This window comes from Gracilinanus agilis, chromosome 1 (genome assembly GCF_016433145.1).
Source record: "Gracilinanus agilis isolate LMUSP501 chromosome 1, AgileGrace, whole genome shotgun sequence".
NCBI classification, from domain to species: Eukaryota; Metazoa; Chordata; class Mammalia; order Didelphimorphia; family Didelphidae; genus Gracilinanus; species Gracilinanus agilis.
In genome coordinates, this window is record NC_058130.1 from 539670996 (window position 1) to 539688126 (window position 17131).

Consider the following 17131-nt stretch of genomic DNA (forward strand, 5'->3'; position numbering starts at 1 on the left):
AAGGCTACTTGTTTTGTTATATCTTCCAAGGCATCCTGAATGACCTTGATACATTACAGCAAAAATACATTACTTGAGGGGGCAGCTGGGTAGCTCAGTGGATTGAGAGTCAGGCCTAGAGACAAGAGGTCCTAGGTTCAAATCCGGCCTCAGCCACTTCCCAGCTGTGTGACCCTGGGCAAGTCACTTGACCCCCATTGCCCACCCTTACCACTCTTCCACCTATGAGACAATACACTGAAAGTTAAGGGTTTAAAAAAAAATACATTACTTGATTCAATAGTAAGATGTGGCAAGATCTAGATTTCTTGTGACCCCAGATCATGGGTCTCCTTCATCACTCCTATAACTTTGAGGATCACATAGATCATCCTCTTTTTTCTTCAAGAGGGAAAACTGTTTAGGAACTATGTAGAAGATCCTTTTGGTTCTCTAACAGGTTTTATGCCTGAAATCTAGACATTAAGCATTTCTTGTATCTGTAGTCATCTACTAGGTCATAAATGTTATGATTAAAAATGAGGATGGCCGCCGAGATCAAAAGGGAGAATAGTATTTTAATAAAAGCCATGCTGATAGAGATAAACTGACCACGAGCTAGTAAGAAACATATTCCAACCTCACCCTCAAGCCATTTACCTTTCCTCTCTCCTCGAGCTCAGGTAGCTAAAGAGGAAGTTCCAAGTCACTTCCCCCTAATTTCAAACAGTCCCTCACCTTGAATACGTCATCCAAAACCAAGTTCTCATCTAAGGGTGTGAATTTTCTAAAATTCATCTTCTGGAGAGATGAATACTCATCCTGGCTGATTGAGTTTCTGAGGGTATAAATTCACTAAGTGGTTTTCAAGCTCCTCCACCTAGTTCAAGCTTGTGTTGATTCAGTCAAAAGGACAAAGGAGAGTTAATCCTGTCTTCACAATCTAGTGAAGTAATTAAATTAGTGTTAACTCAGGATAGACAATAGAGTAAAGAATTCTCTTTTACTCCATGATCTTGAAACAAAGCATCAATGTCCCTAGTCATACTCTCCATGAGGAGGGAGGACTCCAAACAAAGATTCATACCTGCTAACTTCATCAAGTTGAATAAGGAGTTCATCAAACCTGTGATCTTCCACAAACAAAAATTAATTTTGGCAAAATGTTTCCTCAAAGTTATTTTTGATGAGATGAGTTAATTTTACTTTTATGATCAATTCTTTTTCTGTTACCATTTATTCTTATAACTATAACACAAAATATTATGCAATATAATAATACATGTGATTTTTTATAAATTTGTAATAAATTTTAACATATATGCTTATCCAAGAAAAATCAATTTTCACATTAGCTATGTCCAAAAATCTATGTCTCATTCTTTTTCCCCCTTCCCTTCCACTCTTCCCTGCCCCCCCCCAGAAGCCAGGTAACATGAAATAGTTTGTACATGTATTATCATATAATACATATTTCCCTCTTTATCTATTCATGGACAAAATAAAATGAAGAATATATGTTTCAATTTGCATTCAGACTCTGACAGTGGATGCTCTTCTCTGACAGTGGATGTCATGTTTCATCATAGATCCCTTGGAATTGTCCTAGATCCTCACCTTTTTGTTAATAGTTGTCATTCACAGTTGACCATCAAATATTATTATTGTTATTGTGTACACTGTTCTCCTAGTTCTGCTCACTTCGCTTTGCATCACTTCATATTAGTCTTTTCAGGGTTTTGTGATAAGATTTTCTCATTTCATTCTTAATTCATTTTTTCTTTTTAAAAAAATCCTCACCTTCCATCTTGGAATCAGTATAGTGTACTGGTTCCAAGGCAGAAGAGCAATAAGGGCTAGATAATGGGGGTTAAGTCACTTGCCCAGGGTCACACAGCTAGGAAGTGTCTGAGGCTAGATTTGAAGCCAGGACCTCCCATTTCTAGATCTATTGAGCCACCTAACTTCCCATTCTTAATTCTTTTTTAATGATTGTGATAAAAGAAGTGACTAAGGTAGGCACAATTCATATGAAAACCTCATTTTAACCAGAAGTCTCAACCTCCTCTTTCAATTCAATATATGTTTATTGAGTATTTAATATGTGCCAGTACTATAGGTACAAAGGCAAAAATTCATATCCTGTCCAGAGAGGAAACTGGAGTGGGTTGTAGAATGGAGTAAGAAAGGGTTTACAACACATACAAATTAGTAGAGTGAAAAACTTTAAGGAAGGAGAGAATTCTAACAACTTGACTGATGAAGAATGGCTTCATGGTACCCTAGCTAAGATAGGAAGGAAGATAAGGATTGTGAAAGAAAAGAGGACAAAGGAATATATTACAGGTGTGGAGGGGAGGGGGGTTGGTATGGGAGAGAAACAGCTTGGGTGACTACACAGAGGCAAAAAAAGAGTATACAGTTCTAAGACCAGAGGTATACCTTGATTAGAACATTAAGTTGCTAAATGGGGGAAATTTGAAATAAATGAATAAAACTGAGTTAAATCTAGATTATGCATACTTTAAATGCCAGGCTGAGAAGTTTGCATTTAAATCTAGAAGCAATGAGGAGCCCCAGAAAATAGTGACATGGTAGTGACATGATCAGACATGTTTTAAGAAAATTGTTTTGGCAGAGATATGGAGAATGATATAGAGAGAGAAGAGTCTGGAGTCAAGAAGACTATGAAATCTTTGTTTCAAACTACAGTTAGCCAGATTCCACTGGCTTCAATGCCTCACTTCTTTTTCCTTGATGATACTCTAGTGAAGGTTTAAATGAACAAATCACAAAGAGAGACAGACAGACAGGGAAAGATAGAGAGACAGAGACAGAGAATTCAAGTTCTTTGGAACTTTAACATGGAGAAGAGACTTGGGGAGGAGAGCTATATTTATATATGTTAAAAGCAGCCACATGAAATTACATTTGTTCTGAGTAGCCCTGGGGACAGAACTAAGAATTAGGGGTGGAAGCTTTAAAAGAAATAAATTTAAGCTTGATGTACTCATTAGAGCTATGGAATGGGTAGTGGTTCTTCCTAATTGTGGGTTTTCAAGGAAAAGCTAGATGCTCACCATTGGGACAGTGGTAGAGAGGATTCTTGTTCAAGAGTTAGACTAGATGGCTTTTGAGGTTTCTTCTAACTCCAATTCTGTGACTCTTTGTGGAATTTTAAAGCTAAGAAGCTATGTAAATGTAAGCTATGTGATCATTACCTACAACAGGTAGCAAAAGCAAGTAACTAAGAAAAGGATCTGGCTAATATACAGAGCAGCTAATCAGCTCCTGGATAATTAGAGTTGGCTATATCTGATTTAAGATGGTGCCTTAAAGGGATTGAATTGGGCAATTAAAGAAGATAGATGCACACAACTGGGCACTGCTTGCCTTTCTGTGAGGCCCATTACCTTTTTTCTGCTATTGTTGGGGTACATGCTCACCTCTGTATTTTTATAATTTTAGAGTACATTTGTTTATATTGTAGGAGCGATCGTCTCTGAGGCTGCTTACCCATTTTACAAAGACAATTCTCCTACACCCAAGAAAAATCGCCATGATCTTTTTTTTTTTAAACCCTTGTACTTTGGTGTATTGTCTCATAGGTGGAAGATTGGTAAGGGTGGGCAATGGGGGTCAAGTGACTTGCCCAGGGTCACACAGCTGGGAAGTGTCTGAGGCTGGGTTTAAACCTAGGACCTCCTGTCTCTAGGCCTGACTCTCACTCCACTGAGCTACCCAGCTGCCCCCACCATGATCTTTAAAAAAAAAGCTGTCTTGTTTTAAAGTGTAGTTATGAGTATGCATCTGTTGTTAAGTAACAGCAGTTGCATTTCAATGAATAACGTAGACCTATCTATCTATGCTCACCTTCTTGTGATTTGTTTTTATTGTATTTTATATATATATATTCAATCCTTGACATTCATGTGTTTAATTTATGAGACTTCAAGAATTTAGGTGATTTTGTTAGTAATCACATTTTTACTTTTGCATTACCAACTTTGTACATGCTTGAAAGTTTATGGAGTGCTTGGTATCCTATTAGGTATCCTATTAGGCACTTCACCACTCTACCATCGTAAAGAATTCCTCATACATGTGATGCATATTTTCATTGTTTGCCTTTAGAATTCAAGTTTTATGTTATGATTATGCCAAAAAAAGTAGTGCAAATCCTTTAGGCTCTAAATCCAAGTGTACAAAGTCAGAGATGCATTTTAGTAAGAAAATAAGTTGTTAGATAAACTTTCCTACTGGAATGTCTACAGTCATTGTGAGTCCCAAGTTTGGTTCTAACAAAATCCATGATTTATTATATAGCACAGTACCCTTACACCATCTTCTGATACAAGGGAAGGTAACAAGTTAAAAAATGTTCTAGTTTTAAGAATTTTAATTGCTATATGGTAGTTATGATACTGCATTTTTCATGTATAATGAAAAATGAATATGGTCTAAAATACATTTTTTTTTACTGAAACAGCACAAAAGGCCAAAGAATTCTAGGAAATTACTAGAGAGAAAAAATGTTTTGCATGTTTCCAGTTTTATTTTGTACATTGCATTTTCTGGGATATTTCATTGTTACAGTTAGGAAAGGTACATATTATCAGAATTAATATTTTATTATAAATAATTATATGAAGAAAATATTATTTTCAGCAATCTCTAGTGAAAGATTACAATTTTTAATAGTCCTGTGAACCTAAACCCCTATTTCACATATGTTTAATGTATCAACATTTGTTTTTTATCTTCGTGCCATTTTCTAGGAATGCTAAACCCATGAAAGTTGAGGATTGGCTGTATGTATATGATGGGGTTCACTTTTAAAATGTTCTTTTTGGAAAAAAAAAAGTCTTCATATCCTTTACCTGCTAGGATCACAATGTAAAAAGTAGGGCTTTCAGGACTCAAGCTGAACCAAAATCAAAACACTTAAAAATAAATGTTTGGGGTTTATTACATTTCTTTATAGTCTTTGTATTATCTCATTCACTCATTCAACAAACTTTTATTAAAGAGAATAAACATTTTTATCACACCTACTGTGTACCAGGCACTGTGCTAAGTACTCTTTTGTTTTTAATCATTTGGTCCTCACAACAACCCTGTGAGGTAGTCGCTATTATTATCCCTAATTTATAGCTGAAGAAACTAAGGTAAAAAGAGTTTAAGTGACTTGCCCAGGATCACTTAGCTACTTAATGTCTTAAGGCAGGATAAGACCCAGATCTTCCTGACAGGGAAAATGCTCTATCCATAGCAACACCTAACTGCCTTGGACTTATCTTATCCTTGAACTTATCTTTTCTTGAGGTTATTCCTATGCCAGCAAAGTGAAGCAAAATTCAACAGTCAATGTTGCCTGAGTCCTTCATAGTTGTGCCTTACTTTTAAGAAAATCTAATATGTATTCCAATCTAAGTTGATCTAAATAAAATAGATCAATTCAACAAGTGAACATTACATTACAAAAATAATTAATCTCTTTAAATAGGAATTCCTATTGGTCCCTTTAGAAATATTTGCATTCCATCCATCTCCAGAGAAAGAAATGATGGAGTCTGCATGCAGATGGAAGCATATTTTTTTTTTATTTTACTATTCTTGAGGTTTTGGGGGCTGTTTTCTTTTGCGATCTGGCTAATGTAGGAATGTTTTTCACGATTGCACATATATAACCTATATCAAATTGCTTGCCTTCTCAAGGAGAGGTGAAGGGAAGAAGAAAATTTAAAACTCAAAATTTTTAAAAATGAATGTTAAAATTTTTTAATTGAAAAAAATTTTTAAAAACATAATGTACTTTTAAAAAAAGAAATATTTGCATTTCAAATATTATATTTACCTAACCTTATAGATCCTAAAGGATCCATAGGAGCTAGAGTTCTGTCCATTCCCTGCTCTCTATTTAGGCACGTGGCTTGACTGGAGTTCAGTATTGGGGAGAAGAGAGATAGGAACCCTATATTCACAATCTCAAATAACACCTACCCCAACACCATCATTAGAACATAAAGTAGTTTGCAGTACTGTTAATTAGGCATTTTACATTTCACTTTGGCTCTTCCTTATCCAGGCAATTCCCAGGACACTTCCACTAGCGATTCTTGATTCTTCCAGTTTGTGACAGTCATCTCAAAGAACAATGGAGTAATTACTAGGGACTCCTTCCTTGTTGTTCCTCCCCTAACTCAATGGGACCTGTGGACTTCTCAATTTGTAAGATGCCTCCAAGCCCATATCTATCCACTATATGACAAATATTTATTCACTTCCAATCAGGAAAGAACAAACATAAAAGACAGAATCCAAGACATCATATGGTCTTGCTTCATCATTTTACAGGTGAGAAACCCAGACCCAAAGAAGGTGTAACCTTGCCCGAGATCTCATCCTGGGTTTTCAACTCCCTCTACAATACCCCATATTTATTTAAAATTATGCCTACCCCTGTGGATATTACAAAAGGAATACGTAACAAATCCCCTATCCTTCACGTATATATCATCTTATTGTGAAAAATTGTTTTTAGGTACCTCTGTAATCAAAAAAGCAGTATTTCTTCTTTAGAGTGCTCAATTTGCAGAATATTTTATCTCTGTTCCAACCATTTCAGACCTCTTCAAACATGCTATCTTAGTCTTGGTGACTCTCCTACTCCTTACTTTAATCTGGACCTTTTTTACTAATCAGGAATAATTAGGAAGAGAAGAAGGAAATTGGGAATAAAGCAGGTCAGTTTTTTTTATCCATTTTTCCATCCTTTCTCATGATTAATTTCTGTTCCTGGGGTTACTAAATCCTCATTAAGATGACTCTGATTAGGTTCTTGAAGAATTTAGACCACCCCTTCCACTGAATATTTTTCTTCACAAACAAGGACGGAAGGCCAATATAATCCTTATTTTTCTAGGAAGACCTGGGTTCAAGGCCCACCTCTCATTTATACTTAACTGTGGGGCAAATTACTTGCCTTTTCAATCCTCTAGGCAACCCTTTAGTATTGTAACTTGAAGAGCAGGTGCTGACTTGCACTGGTAGGAGTTTCCTCTACAGAGAAATCCATATACCAATGAAATAATAAGTCTAGTCCCTATCTCTTTCTTAGCTAGTGATGGATCAAGATAAAAGACAATTCCCTTAGAAAGAATAAAATGGAAGTCTATACAGAAATCGGAAAAACTTTGCCTTGCATAATTTAGGTAATGTCAGAGAGACAACTAAAATAAATGAGGTATGATTGTGGTTACATATTTTTAAAGATATAATAACTGAACCACAAGGCAGTCTATAGTAGAAATGCCAATAAATTGGCCATCAGAGGATGCATTTCCATGACATATCTTTTCCACTTTTGGACACATCTGGGCCTCAAGCTCCTAATTTGTAAAATAAGAGAGTTGGGTTAGATGACTTCTAAGATCCTTTCCATTTCTAAATTGTTGATATAATACACTTTAATTTGTCAAAAACATTTGGGTTCAGAACTTTAAAAAGAACATTAGAGTTCTTTTGTTGCAACCCTTTCATTTGATATAAGGAACCCAGGACCCAAAGAAACTCAGACGGCAAAACAAATTAGCAGCAGAGCAAGGACTAAAACCCAGATCTCTTGACTATTAAATTTTACTATCTCTCAGATTTCCCTTATTTCCAGAAGTACTCCAGATAATTATCCAACTGTCCAGAATATTTAGAAGTAATGAGGATTCCCCCCTCGCCCACATAAGTGAGAGGGAGGAGAAGCAGAGAGAGCACCCCAATGAAAGGGGTAGACTTGAGCTCAAATAAACTTACATACATTTGTGAGATTTAGATTTTCCTACATTGTCCTTAAGTAGAAAGTGATAACTGTGTTGAAGATGTATGCTTTTTCTTACAAAAGATTTTCATGAAAGCAATCCGAAACCTTTTGTGACACAAAGGATACAGAAAAGGGTTAAGGAAGGAATTAAACCATTGAAGCCAAAATGTAAAAGTATACCAGGAATTGTCTCTCCTTTGATTACAAGCAAAACGAATAATTGTGAATAAAATATAGGGAGCCCAGCAAAAGACAAAAGCCCCCAAAATAATAGCAAGTGACTTGGCTATTTTTCTGTCTCTGAGCAATTCACGCTGAGCTCTCAAATCAATGGGCACAGAATTCAAGTGGGATAAAGAAGTTAATTCAGCAAAAGCTGTTTCCTCCTCCTTTCGGGTTCTAAAAGAAGCAAAGAGGCTTTTCTTTCTTATCTTTTTCCCAGAAGAGGAAGAAACTTCATCTGGTTTAGGAGGACACATCATTGGAAAGAATGCACATGTCACTGAGTTGCCTTGGATTGAAGAAGAAATGTTAGGGGTAGGAACAAGGCTGCCTCTGCCTCTGCTGCGACTATGGAGGCTCCAATAAATACAATAGTTGAAATAGGTCACCAAGATAGTTGGGATCAAGAACTCCAAGATGGAAGTGGTGATGATGTAATAGTCAGTAAAAAGAAGTTGATTTCTACATTGTGTTTTCTCATTCTGATCTCTGCTCCCACTTAGAATTGCTGGACCATGTACGATGAATGCCAGCACCCACACTGCTGCCATAAAAGTGGCTGTCCTTGAGATCGATGATGGTCTATTGCGATAAGATATCTGAAAGAAATCAAACACATTACTGTCAGGAGATAAAGAGCTGTCATTCAGCTCTACTTGTAAAGAAGGGATGTACTCTCAGAAACCGTATAACTCCTCTAAATGCAGTCACAGATCACAAAATTCAATAGGTGTCACATCAACCATGAAATCTTGACCTACTTCCTAAGGATATAATTTTTCCAAAATCTGAAGGCTTTACGTACCAAAAGCCTTTATTGGTAGGGGATAACATCTCATCAGAAGCAGCTTCATCTCTCAGAAAGGAGAACAATATGGGCAAAAACAGCAAAAATGATTGATGAGTCCATTAAATGTAACCCCCAAAACAAAGAAACTCTCACAATCCCTGGGCTTATCCTTCCATGGCTGCTCATGGCTGGTGTATTCAAAGGTGGTTAGGGTCTGCTTGCCCTAAATTGGTACATTTGTAAAGGTCTGCAACTCCTTTGGTCTACCACAGTATAAAACCCAGATAGACCCCAACCCCTCCCCATCCCATCCCAAACCCTCAGGCCATCAATAAACAGATTGTACATGTAGTTCTGGACAAAGTTGACTGGATATAAGAGACATCTTATATCCCAATCCTCACACCTGCCAATGATATTCCTGAAATACAATTCCAACCATGTATTCTTGCTCAAGAAGCTTCAGTGTCTCCCAATTGCCTTTAGGATAAAATAGAGTTTGGCATTTTAAACCCTTCACAATATGGCACAAACCTATGTATCCCCCTCTTACTTACTCTGTGTTCCAGCCAAAATAACCTATTTAGGCTTTAAAAGACTGCCTACCCTTTGATCCGGCCATACCACTGCTGGGTTTATACCCCAAAAAGATAATAAGGAAAAAGACTTGAATAAAAACATTTATAGCAGCGCTCTTTGTTTGTGGTGACAAACAATTGGAAAATGAGGGGCTGCCCTTCAATTGAGGAATGGGCTGAACAAATTGTGGTATCTGTTGGTGAAGGAATACTATTGTGCTAAAAGGGATAATGAACTAGAGGAATTCCACATGAACTGGAACGCCCTCCGGGAATTGATGCAGAGTGAAAGGAGCAGAACCAGGAGAACATTGTACACAGAGACTGATACACTGTGGTAAAATCAAATGTCACCAAGACAATTCTGAGGAACTCATGAGAAAGAACACTATCCACATCCAAAGAAAGAACTGTGGGAGCAGAAACACAGAAGAAAAACAACTGCTTGATCACATGAGTCGATGGGGATATGATTGGGGATGTAGACTTGAAATGATGCACCCTAGTGCAAACATCAATAATGTGAAAATAGGTCTTGATCAATGAGACATGTAAAACCCAGTGGAATTATGCGTCAGCTACGGGAGGTGGGGAGAAGGGGAGGGAAAGAACATGAATCCTGTAACCACGGATAAATTTTCCTAATTAATCAATTAAACATTTTTTAAAATAATAACCTATTTACTGTCCTCCATGCATAATATTCCCCTTCCTACATCTATGTCTAGGCACAAGTTATTGTTTCCTGCCAATTTCTGTCTCAGAGAATCCTTAGCTTTCTGCAAAACATAGTTCAAGCATCACCTCCTACAGGGAGCCTTTTCTGATCCTCCTAACCCTCCCAAATGTTGGTGTTTTCCTCCTGTCCCTGAAATTACTTTGATTTACTCTGTACATAAATAAACTGTGTATATGTATTGTATCAGCTTAAGTATGTGCAAGTTGTTTCCTCCCAGCAGAACAAAAGCTTTTTGAGAGCAGGGACTATATCCTAACTCTATCAAAGTGCCAGGTTCAGAGTAGGTACTCAACAAATGCTTGTTGAACTGAATTGGATTGAGGAACTGTACATCATCATTTCTTCCATAAAGAGAATGGACTTGGTGAAAGGAAAATAGTGAAAGCTGCAGGCTAAATAAAATTTTCAGAGAAGTAACTTTTGGGGAAACTATTGGTAATTCCAAGGCTCAGCTAAAATGTATATGGTGCTGACCACAAGTTCCTATTTACAGTTTGCTTTTTTTTTTTTTGCCTTCTGCTTCCTGCACCACTAATTAATATATCTCTTGAATTAAATCTAATGATTATGAAGATGGTAACAATACCCAGATGGTCACACTAAACTGTGTTTAGTTTTTTAATTGCTCTGCTCAGCCCTTGTAATGATATGATGCAATATGCTGGAAAGCGATCTCCTTTCCATTATGTATAAGGTCAAATGGGATAATGGACAACTAAGGGAATTGAGAGGAGGATGCTTATCTCTTCATCTCTAGGCAGCACTTTTGACTGATGGACAGATCACTGAATCAAGCTCCTATTTCTGTCTAAGGAACACTTTAGCTCTCAGTTCTCTTGTAGAACAGTACAGACCAGACACACACAATCTAAACTCTCTTCCTGTCCGCACCCACTGGAGCAGATTATCAAATTTTCACACTTCCCTTGGTTTCTTTTTGAACTTGTTACTCCCTCAACCCCTCTCAGAAAGTAGTCTACCCAATAGCACCCTACCATATCATTTGTAACATAAAGTTTCGAAACACACAGATAAACATAAAAGATATAATTCCTACCAAGGAAAGATAGAAATTTTGTCATAGACCACAAAAGGAAAGAGCTTTTCTCTGATTGTTGTTGTTTAGTCATTTTAGTCATAATTGTCACCATCGGGGTTTCTTTGGGGGCTTTTTTTGGCAAAGATACTGGAGTGATTTGCCATTTCCTTCTTCAACCCATTGTACAGAAGAGGAAATTGAAGTAAAGAGAATTAAGTGACTTGTTTAGGATCACACAAGTAGTAAGTGTTGGAGGCCAGGTAAGTCTTCCTGACTCAAGGCTCAACACTCTATCTATTGTGCCACCTAACTACTGTCTTATCATTTCTCTATATTCCAGTTAAATAAAAGTTAGGATTCTTTACTAGGGTTTTTTGTTGTTGTTGTTATTGTTGCTTTGGAGTTCTGAATTTAAATTTACATTTTAAATTAAACAGGAAAAAAAATAGTCAAATGCACATGTTCTACTTACAGCATTGCAGACTGATTGGTACCGGTCATAACTGATAAGGACAATGTTATACACAGATGTCGTACACAAAAGATAATCAATAACTAGCCAGAATACACAGAGCTCATCTCCAGCATCCCATCTACCCTTTGTTTCATAAGGGATATATAAAGGAATACAGATTGCACCTGTGAAAAGGAAGACAAAAACAATACACAATTGAATTAATACAAAAAGGGTAAAATTTAGTTTTGAATCCACAGCATCTGGATATTTATGATAACAATAAAAATGACATGATTTGGGGCAGCTGGGTAGCTCAGTGGAGTGAGAGTCAGGCCTAGAGACAAGAGGTCCTAGGTTCAAACCCGGCCTCAGCCACTTCCCAGCTGTGTGACCCTGGGCAAGTCACTTGACCCCCATTGCCCACCCTTACCAATCTTCCACCTATGAGACAATACACCGAAGTACAAGGATTAAAAAAAAAATGACATGATTTGTCAATTGATCAATAAGCATTTATTAAGGAAAGAAATAAAATATTTATTAAGTGCATACTATGTGCCAGGCACTGTTGTTGTTGTTCAGTCATTTCATTTGGAGTAGTTTACCGTTTCCTTCTCCAGCTTATCTTCCAGGTGAGGAACTGGGGCAAACAGAGTTAAGTTACTTGCCCTATAGCTATATATATAGGTAATATATATATATAGGTAAGTACCTGAGGATGGATTTGAACTTAGGTCTTCCTGAGTTCTAGGCCAAGTGCTCTATCCTTTGTACCCCCTAGCTGCCCAGGTATTGTGTTAAGCACTTTACAAATATCATTTTATTTGATCGTCACAAAAATCCTGAGAGATAGATACTTTCATTATTCCTATTTTACAATTGAAGAAACTGAGGCAGAGGCAGCCTAAGTAATTTGTCCAGGTTACATGGCTGGTATGTGTCTGAGGCTCTGCCACCTAACTGTCTGCCATGAGCCAGGCACCGTAGTAGGATACAAACAAAGAACTAAAAGCAGTCCTTGCCCTAAAAAGGCTTATAATCCATTAGTGGAAAACATGAGTTCATATAATTACACACAAAATAGATAAAAGGTGATTTGGGGGTGAAGAGACCAAAAGCTAAGGGAATTAGGAAAGGTATCATATAGGAATTGGCACTTAAGCCTCAGAAAGTCACTTGACTGAATCTCATTTTCTTCACCTATAAAATGGGGGAATTGGACTCTGGTCTCTATTGTTACATTGAAATAAAGAAAAGGAGAAGCATCTAGACAACCAATTTATTTAGCAGTGCATTCTGGGGCAAAATAAACCAGAATCAAAGCTCTCTACAACCAAGGATAAAGAACTTTGGTCTTTACTCAGTTAGCATACAGTTTGGAAGGAGTAAAAAAATCAGGAAAAACCAGATAAAAGGGTTCTGATCCCAGCTTTCTTCTTGGTGGAGCAGCTCAGAACCACCAAGCTGAAGCTGAAGCCTTCCCAGTAACAGGGAGGTCAGGAATGAGCTACCTTGACCAGTGAGTCCTTTTTGGATCTTGTGGAAAAGAACTGTCTTGTTTCTCTTGATAGGAATAAGCAGCTGCTATCCATACTCTATTGCAAAAATGAATAATATGGAAATAGGTATCAAGTGATAACATTTGTATAACCCAGTGGAAATGCTTGTCTGCTCTGGGAGAAGGGAGGGAAAGAAAATGAATCCTAGAAATAAGGAAAAATATTTTTAGTAAATATATAAATAAAACAAGGTAGATAGAGATATGTGTGCATGTACCTATATACATATTTACATATATGTTTATATGTATGAATGCATTGATACAAATACACATACTTTATATATGTATGTATGCCAATATATCTACTATGCCAATGAGCTTTCCTCTTAAATGTTCCTGATGTATGCCAACACATATATATGCTTACCTATATACATTAGGAATAATTAAGAGGGAGATAGCTTGATAAAATGGATAGAGAGCTAGCTTTGAAGCCAAGAAGACCTCCTGGTTCTGATACTGTCCAGACACATACTGGCTGTGGGTCCTTGGCCAAGTCACCAAAGCCTCCTGGAGCTCTAAGAATTCTCTAAAACTGTGGGTTAAGTGGAGATGAAGCCCAGCGCTTGTAAAGAGATTTTCCTCTACCAATGAAATCACAACTCCAGTCCCTACTGCTGATTAAAACATCACGTTTAAGGAGATTCACTGGATAGCAACCCCTTACATGAATATAAAGAAAAGAAGTAGATCGAATAATAGAAAATTTCTACCTTTTGTACATGTACATGAGATTGAATTAGAATAATAATCTCTGTAATTAATCCTCCTAACAACAAGAACTCTATTAACTAATACTTGTACACATCCACAATTCAGGAGGCAGCTAGGTTACAGTAGAAACAGCATCCCATCAAGAGTCAGGAAGATAAATTCTGTCTCAGACGCTTCCTAGCTGTGAGACCCTGGGCAAATCACCTCGCCTTTTTTAGACTCAACTTTCTCTTCTGTAAAATGGGAGTCATCATAGCACTACCTCTGAGGGTTGTTGTGCTGATCAAATGAGTTAACGTATATAGAGTGCTTGGCAAATTTTAAAGTGCTAAATAAATGTTAGTTGTTATTGTTATAAAAGGCAGCTAGCTGGTTCACTAGATATAGATCATGGGTCTGGAGCCCAAAGACCCAAGTTCAAATACAGCCGCAGACACTTACTATCTGTATGACCCTTAACAAGTCATTTAACCTATGTTTAACTTAATCTGCTAGAAATGGCAATCCACTCCAATATCTCTGCCAAGAAAACATCCTGTGCGGTAGGAGCCACAGTCACAAAGAGGAGGAACATGACTGAACAACAACAATTACTATTATAACCAACATGACAAAAATATTATGACATTCATAAGGATCCACAGGCATTTCGATCAATCAATTGATCAACAACCATTTCTGCTGTGTCTCCTTTCTACTACCACTGTGCTAGGTGCTGAGGATACAAAGACATTGAAATAAAACAAAGCCCTTCAAAGGACTTCATGCTTTCTGACATATCCACATAGAAGTATGAGCAAAATGCATACAATACAAATATTCCTGGTTATTTTGGTGGATTAGAAATGTCCTCATGGAAGACGTGGTATTTAAAGGAGTTGAACTTTGAAGGAAAGACGCAGAATTGAAAAAGGAATGTATTCCAAACTTGGATAAGAGCCTGTTCAAAGGCAGAGATGGGAAAGGGAATATTGTGGATGAGGAAAAGCAGAATGGACAGACAGTTTGGCTGGATCCCAGAGTACACAGAGAAGCGTAGTGTATAATAAGTCAGACAACATAGGTTGAAACCAGATTGTGAAGGGTCAAGCAGAGAAGTATGTATTTAATTCTTTAGGTGAAAGGGAAGGTGGGGAATGGATTATCTCTAAGATTACTTCCAGTACTAAATCACATAGAAACCTATGAAAGTCAAATGCCTTCAAAGCTCTTGATACTGCTCTACACATAGAAAACTTAATAAATACTTTTAAAATTAATATGTTGCAAATTAATCATTTTTAAGTATATGTTGATCCCTGTCTAATAGGTAATGTGATTTTTTATTATCTTCATTTTTATATTAGGAAATAGAGGCCCTGAGAGGTCAAAGATACTGAAATTCCTTTCTAAATCATTAAAGCAAGATTAACAAGCTGTGTGGCTTTTACCAAATCAAAAATCAGCTCCTCAACTATAAACAAGATGCGATCTCCAAGATTCCCTTTAGCTATGGTGAAGACAAAGATGAGGGCGATGATGATGATGATGACAAGGATAACAATTCACATTTTTATATTTTCTACAGGTCTGTAAAATGTTATCCTCACGATAACTCTGAGGCAAGTACACAAATGATTTTAGCTCCATTTTTACAGATGAAGAAACTGAGGCATTGAGATGTTTAATGATGTTCCCATAGTCGTACAGGTAAGTAAGTATCTGAGGTGAGGGGAGATTCAAAGCCAGATCCCCTGACCCCAAAGCCAAAACTCTTTCCATTATGCTTCACAGCTTCTCAAAGATTCCAAGTTTAAATTATGGTGAAGTTAACATATTAACTACCTTCCATTTAATTCAACAGACACTTATCAAGCACACACACTATGTACAAAGCTTCATGAATACAAATATGAAAAATAGTCCTTGCCACCAAGGACCTTATGAACTATGAAGGTGAATACAATGCTTGAACCAGTATTGGAAGGCAGCGTGTGATAGAAGCCAAAAAGAAGTCTAGAAAGTGCCCTATGAAAATTGAAGGAGGAAGAAAATATATTTTACTTGGAGGAACCATAAAAGACTTTACAGAGCAGATAGTACTTTGTTGTTTAGTCATTTTTCAATTGTATCTGACTCTTCATGACCCCATTTGGGGATTTCTTATTGGATATTGGATATTGGAGTGGGTTACTATTTCCTTCTCCAGCTTATTTTGCATATGAGGAGACTGAGGCAAGCAGGGTTAAGTGACTTGCTCAGGGTCACACAGTTAGTAAGTGTCTGAGGTCAAGTTTGAACTCAGGGCTTTCTGACTCCAAGACTAGTACTCTATTCACCATATTCCCCTCTTCCCCAAGGAGGCAACTTGAACTGAGCCTTAAAGTAAGAAGACACTTAATGCTTTAATTTTGAATATACATACATATATATGGTATAGATATATGCAGAGAGAAAGTTATCAATTAACCAAATAATCCAACACATTGATTATTTCTGGTTAGCTTTAACTCTCTCTTAATGTTATTTTATGAATATAAGGTAAAAAAAATCAGTTTTCAAAGAGGAATGCATATCAATGTAAATATGGGAGGAAAAATTCCAAGAATATATTATCACTAGGTTAGAATCATCTAAAAAAGTATTCAACAAGTTATTTTTATTCTATATAAGCAAAAATAAAATCTACTTTTACAAAAAAAATTCTTCCTTTATGTTATTTTAAGCAGCCTTATCTTTGCAAGAGTTCTACTTAGCATTTCTTAAACTTTAACACACTCTACCTCCTCATTTTAACCCTTATATAGATAGCATGATATATCTTTAAGAAATTATTCATCTTATCAGAAAAAGACATATAACAACTTACCCACAAAAAAGTCAGAAATAGCCAGATTAAGGAAAAAAAAATTACTCCGAAGCCTAAGGTTTTTGTCCACCACAAATGCTATAATAACCAAGCCATTTCCTAGCACTATAGAAAAGGCTAGAAAAGCCATCAGAATTGACAAGATTACCATAGTTTCTTGGTTGAATGACATGGTATTGTCAGACATAGCTGCTACTCAGATAATATTAAATAATGAAGAAATTCAATGCATTCGATTACTCCATTAAGTCAATTCTGTTCAAGTTAATTTTCCAACAGGGCACTTAAAAATACAGTCCCTGAAACTAAGTCAAGTTCTTTAAAAAAAAAATAATTTCACAATGTTTCCTTGTTCTTGGTACATACAACCAACTTGTGGTAACAATTT

General features: G+C 36.7%; 1 protein-coding gene across 1 annotated transcript; it reads right to left on the bottom strand.

Moving 5' to 3' along the window:
- Positions 1-7824: 7824 nt before the first annotated feature.
- On the bottom strand, positions 7825-16930 carry HRH4 (histamine receptor H4). The gene is made up of 3 exons (XM_044658045.1): positions 16744-16930; positions 11636-11802; positions 7825-8616 (listed from the first exon to the last, which is right to left on the bottom strand). The coding sequence occupies exons 1-3, from the start codon at positions 16928-16930 to the stop codon at positions 7825-7827; spliced, it is 1146 nt and encodes a 381-aa protein (XP_044513980.1).
- Between the last annotated feature and the right edge of the window lie 201 nt (positions 16931-17131).

Excerpts from the sequence above, each read along its gene's own strand:
- HRH4 (XM_044658045.1), bottom strand. The coding sequence starts at position 16,930 with ATGTCTGACAATACCATGTCATTCAACCAAGAAACTATGGTAATCTTG. Across the intron at positions 11,803-16,743 it reads TATTTCTGACTTTTTTGTGG|GTGCAATCTGTATTCCTTTA; the intron begins GTAAGTTGTTAT and ends TCCTTTTCACAG. Across the intron at positions 8,617-11,635 it reads ACCAATCAGTCTGCAATGCT|ATATCTTATCGCAATAGACC; the intron begins GTAAGTAGAACA and ends GATTTCTTTCAG.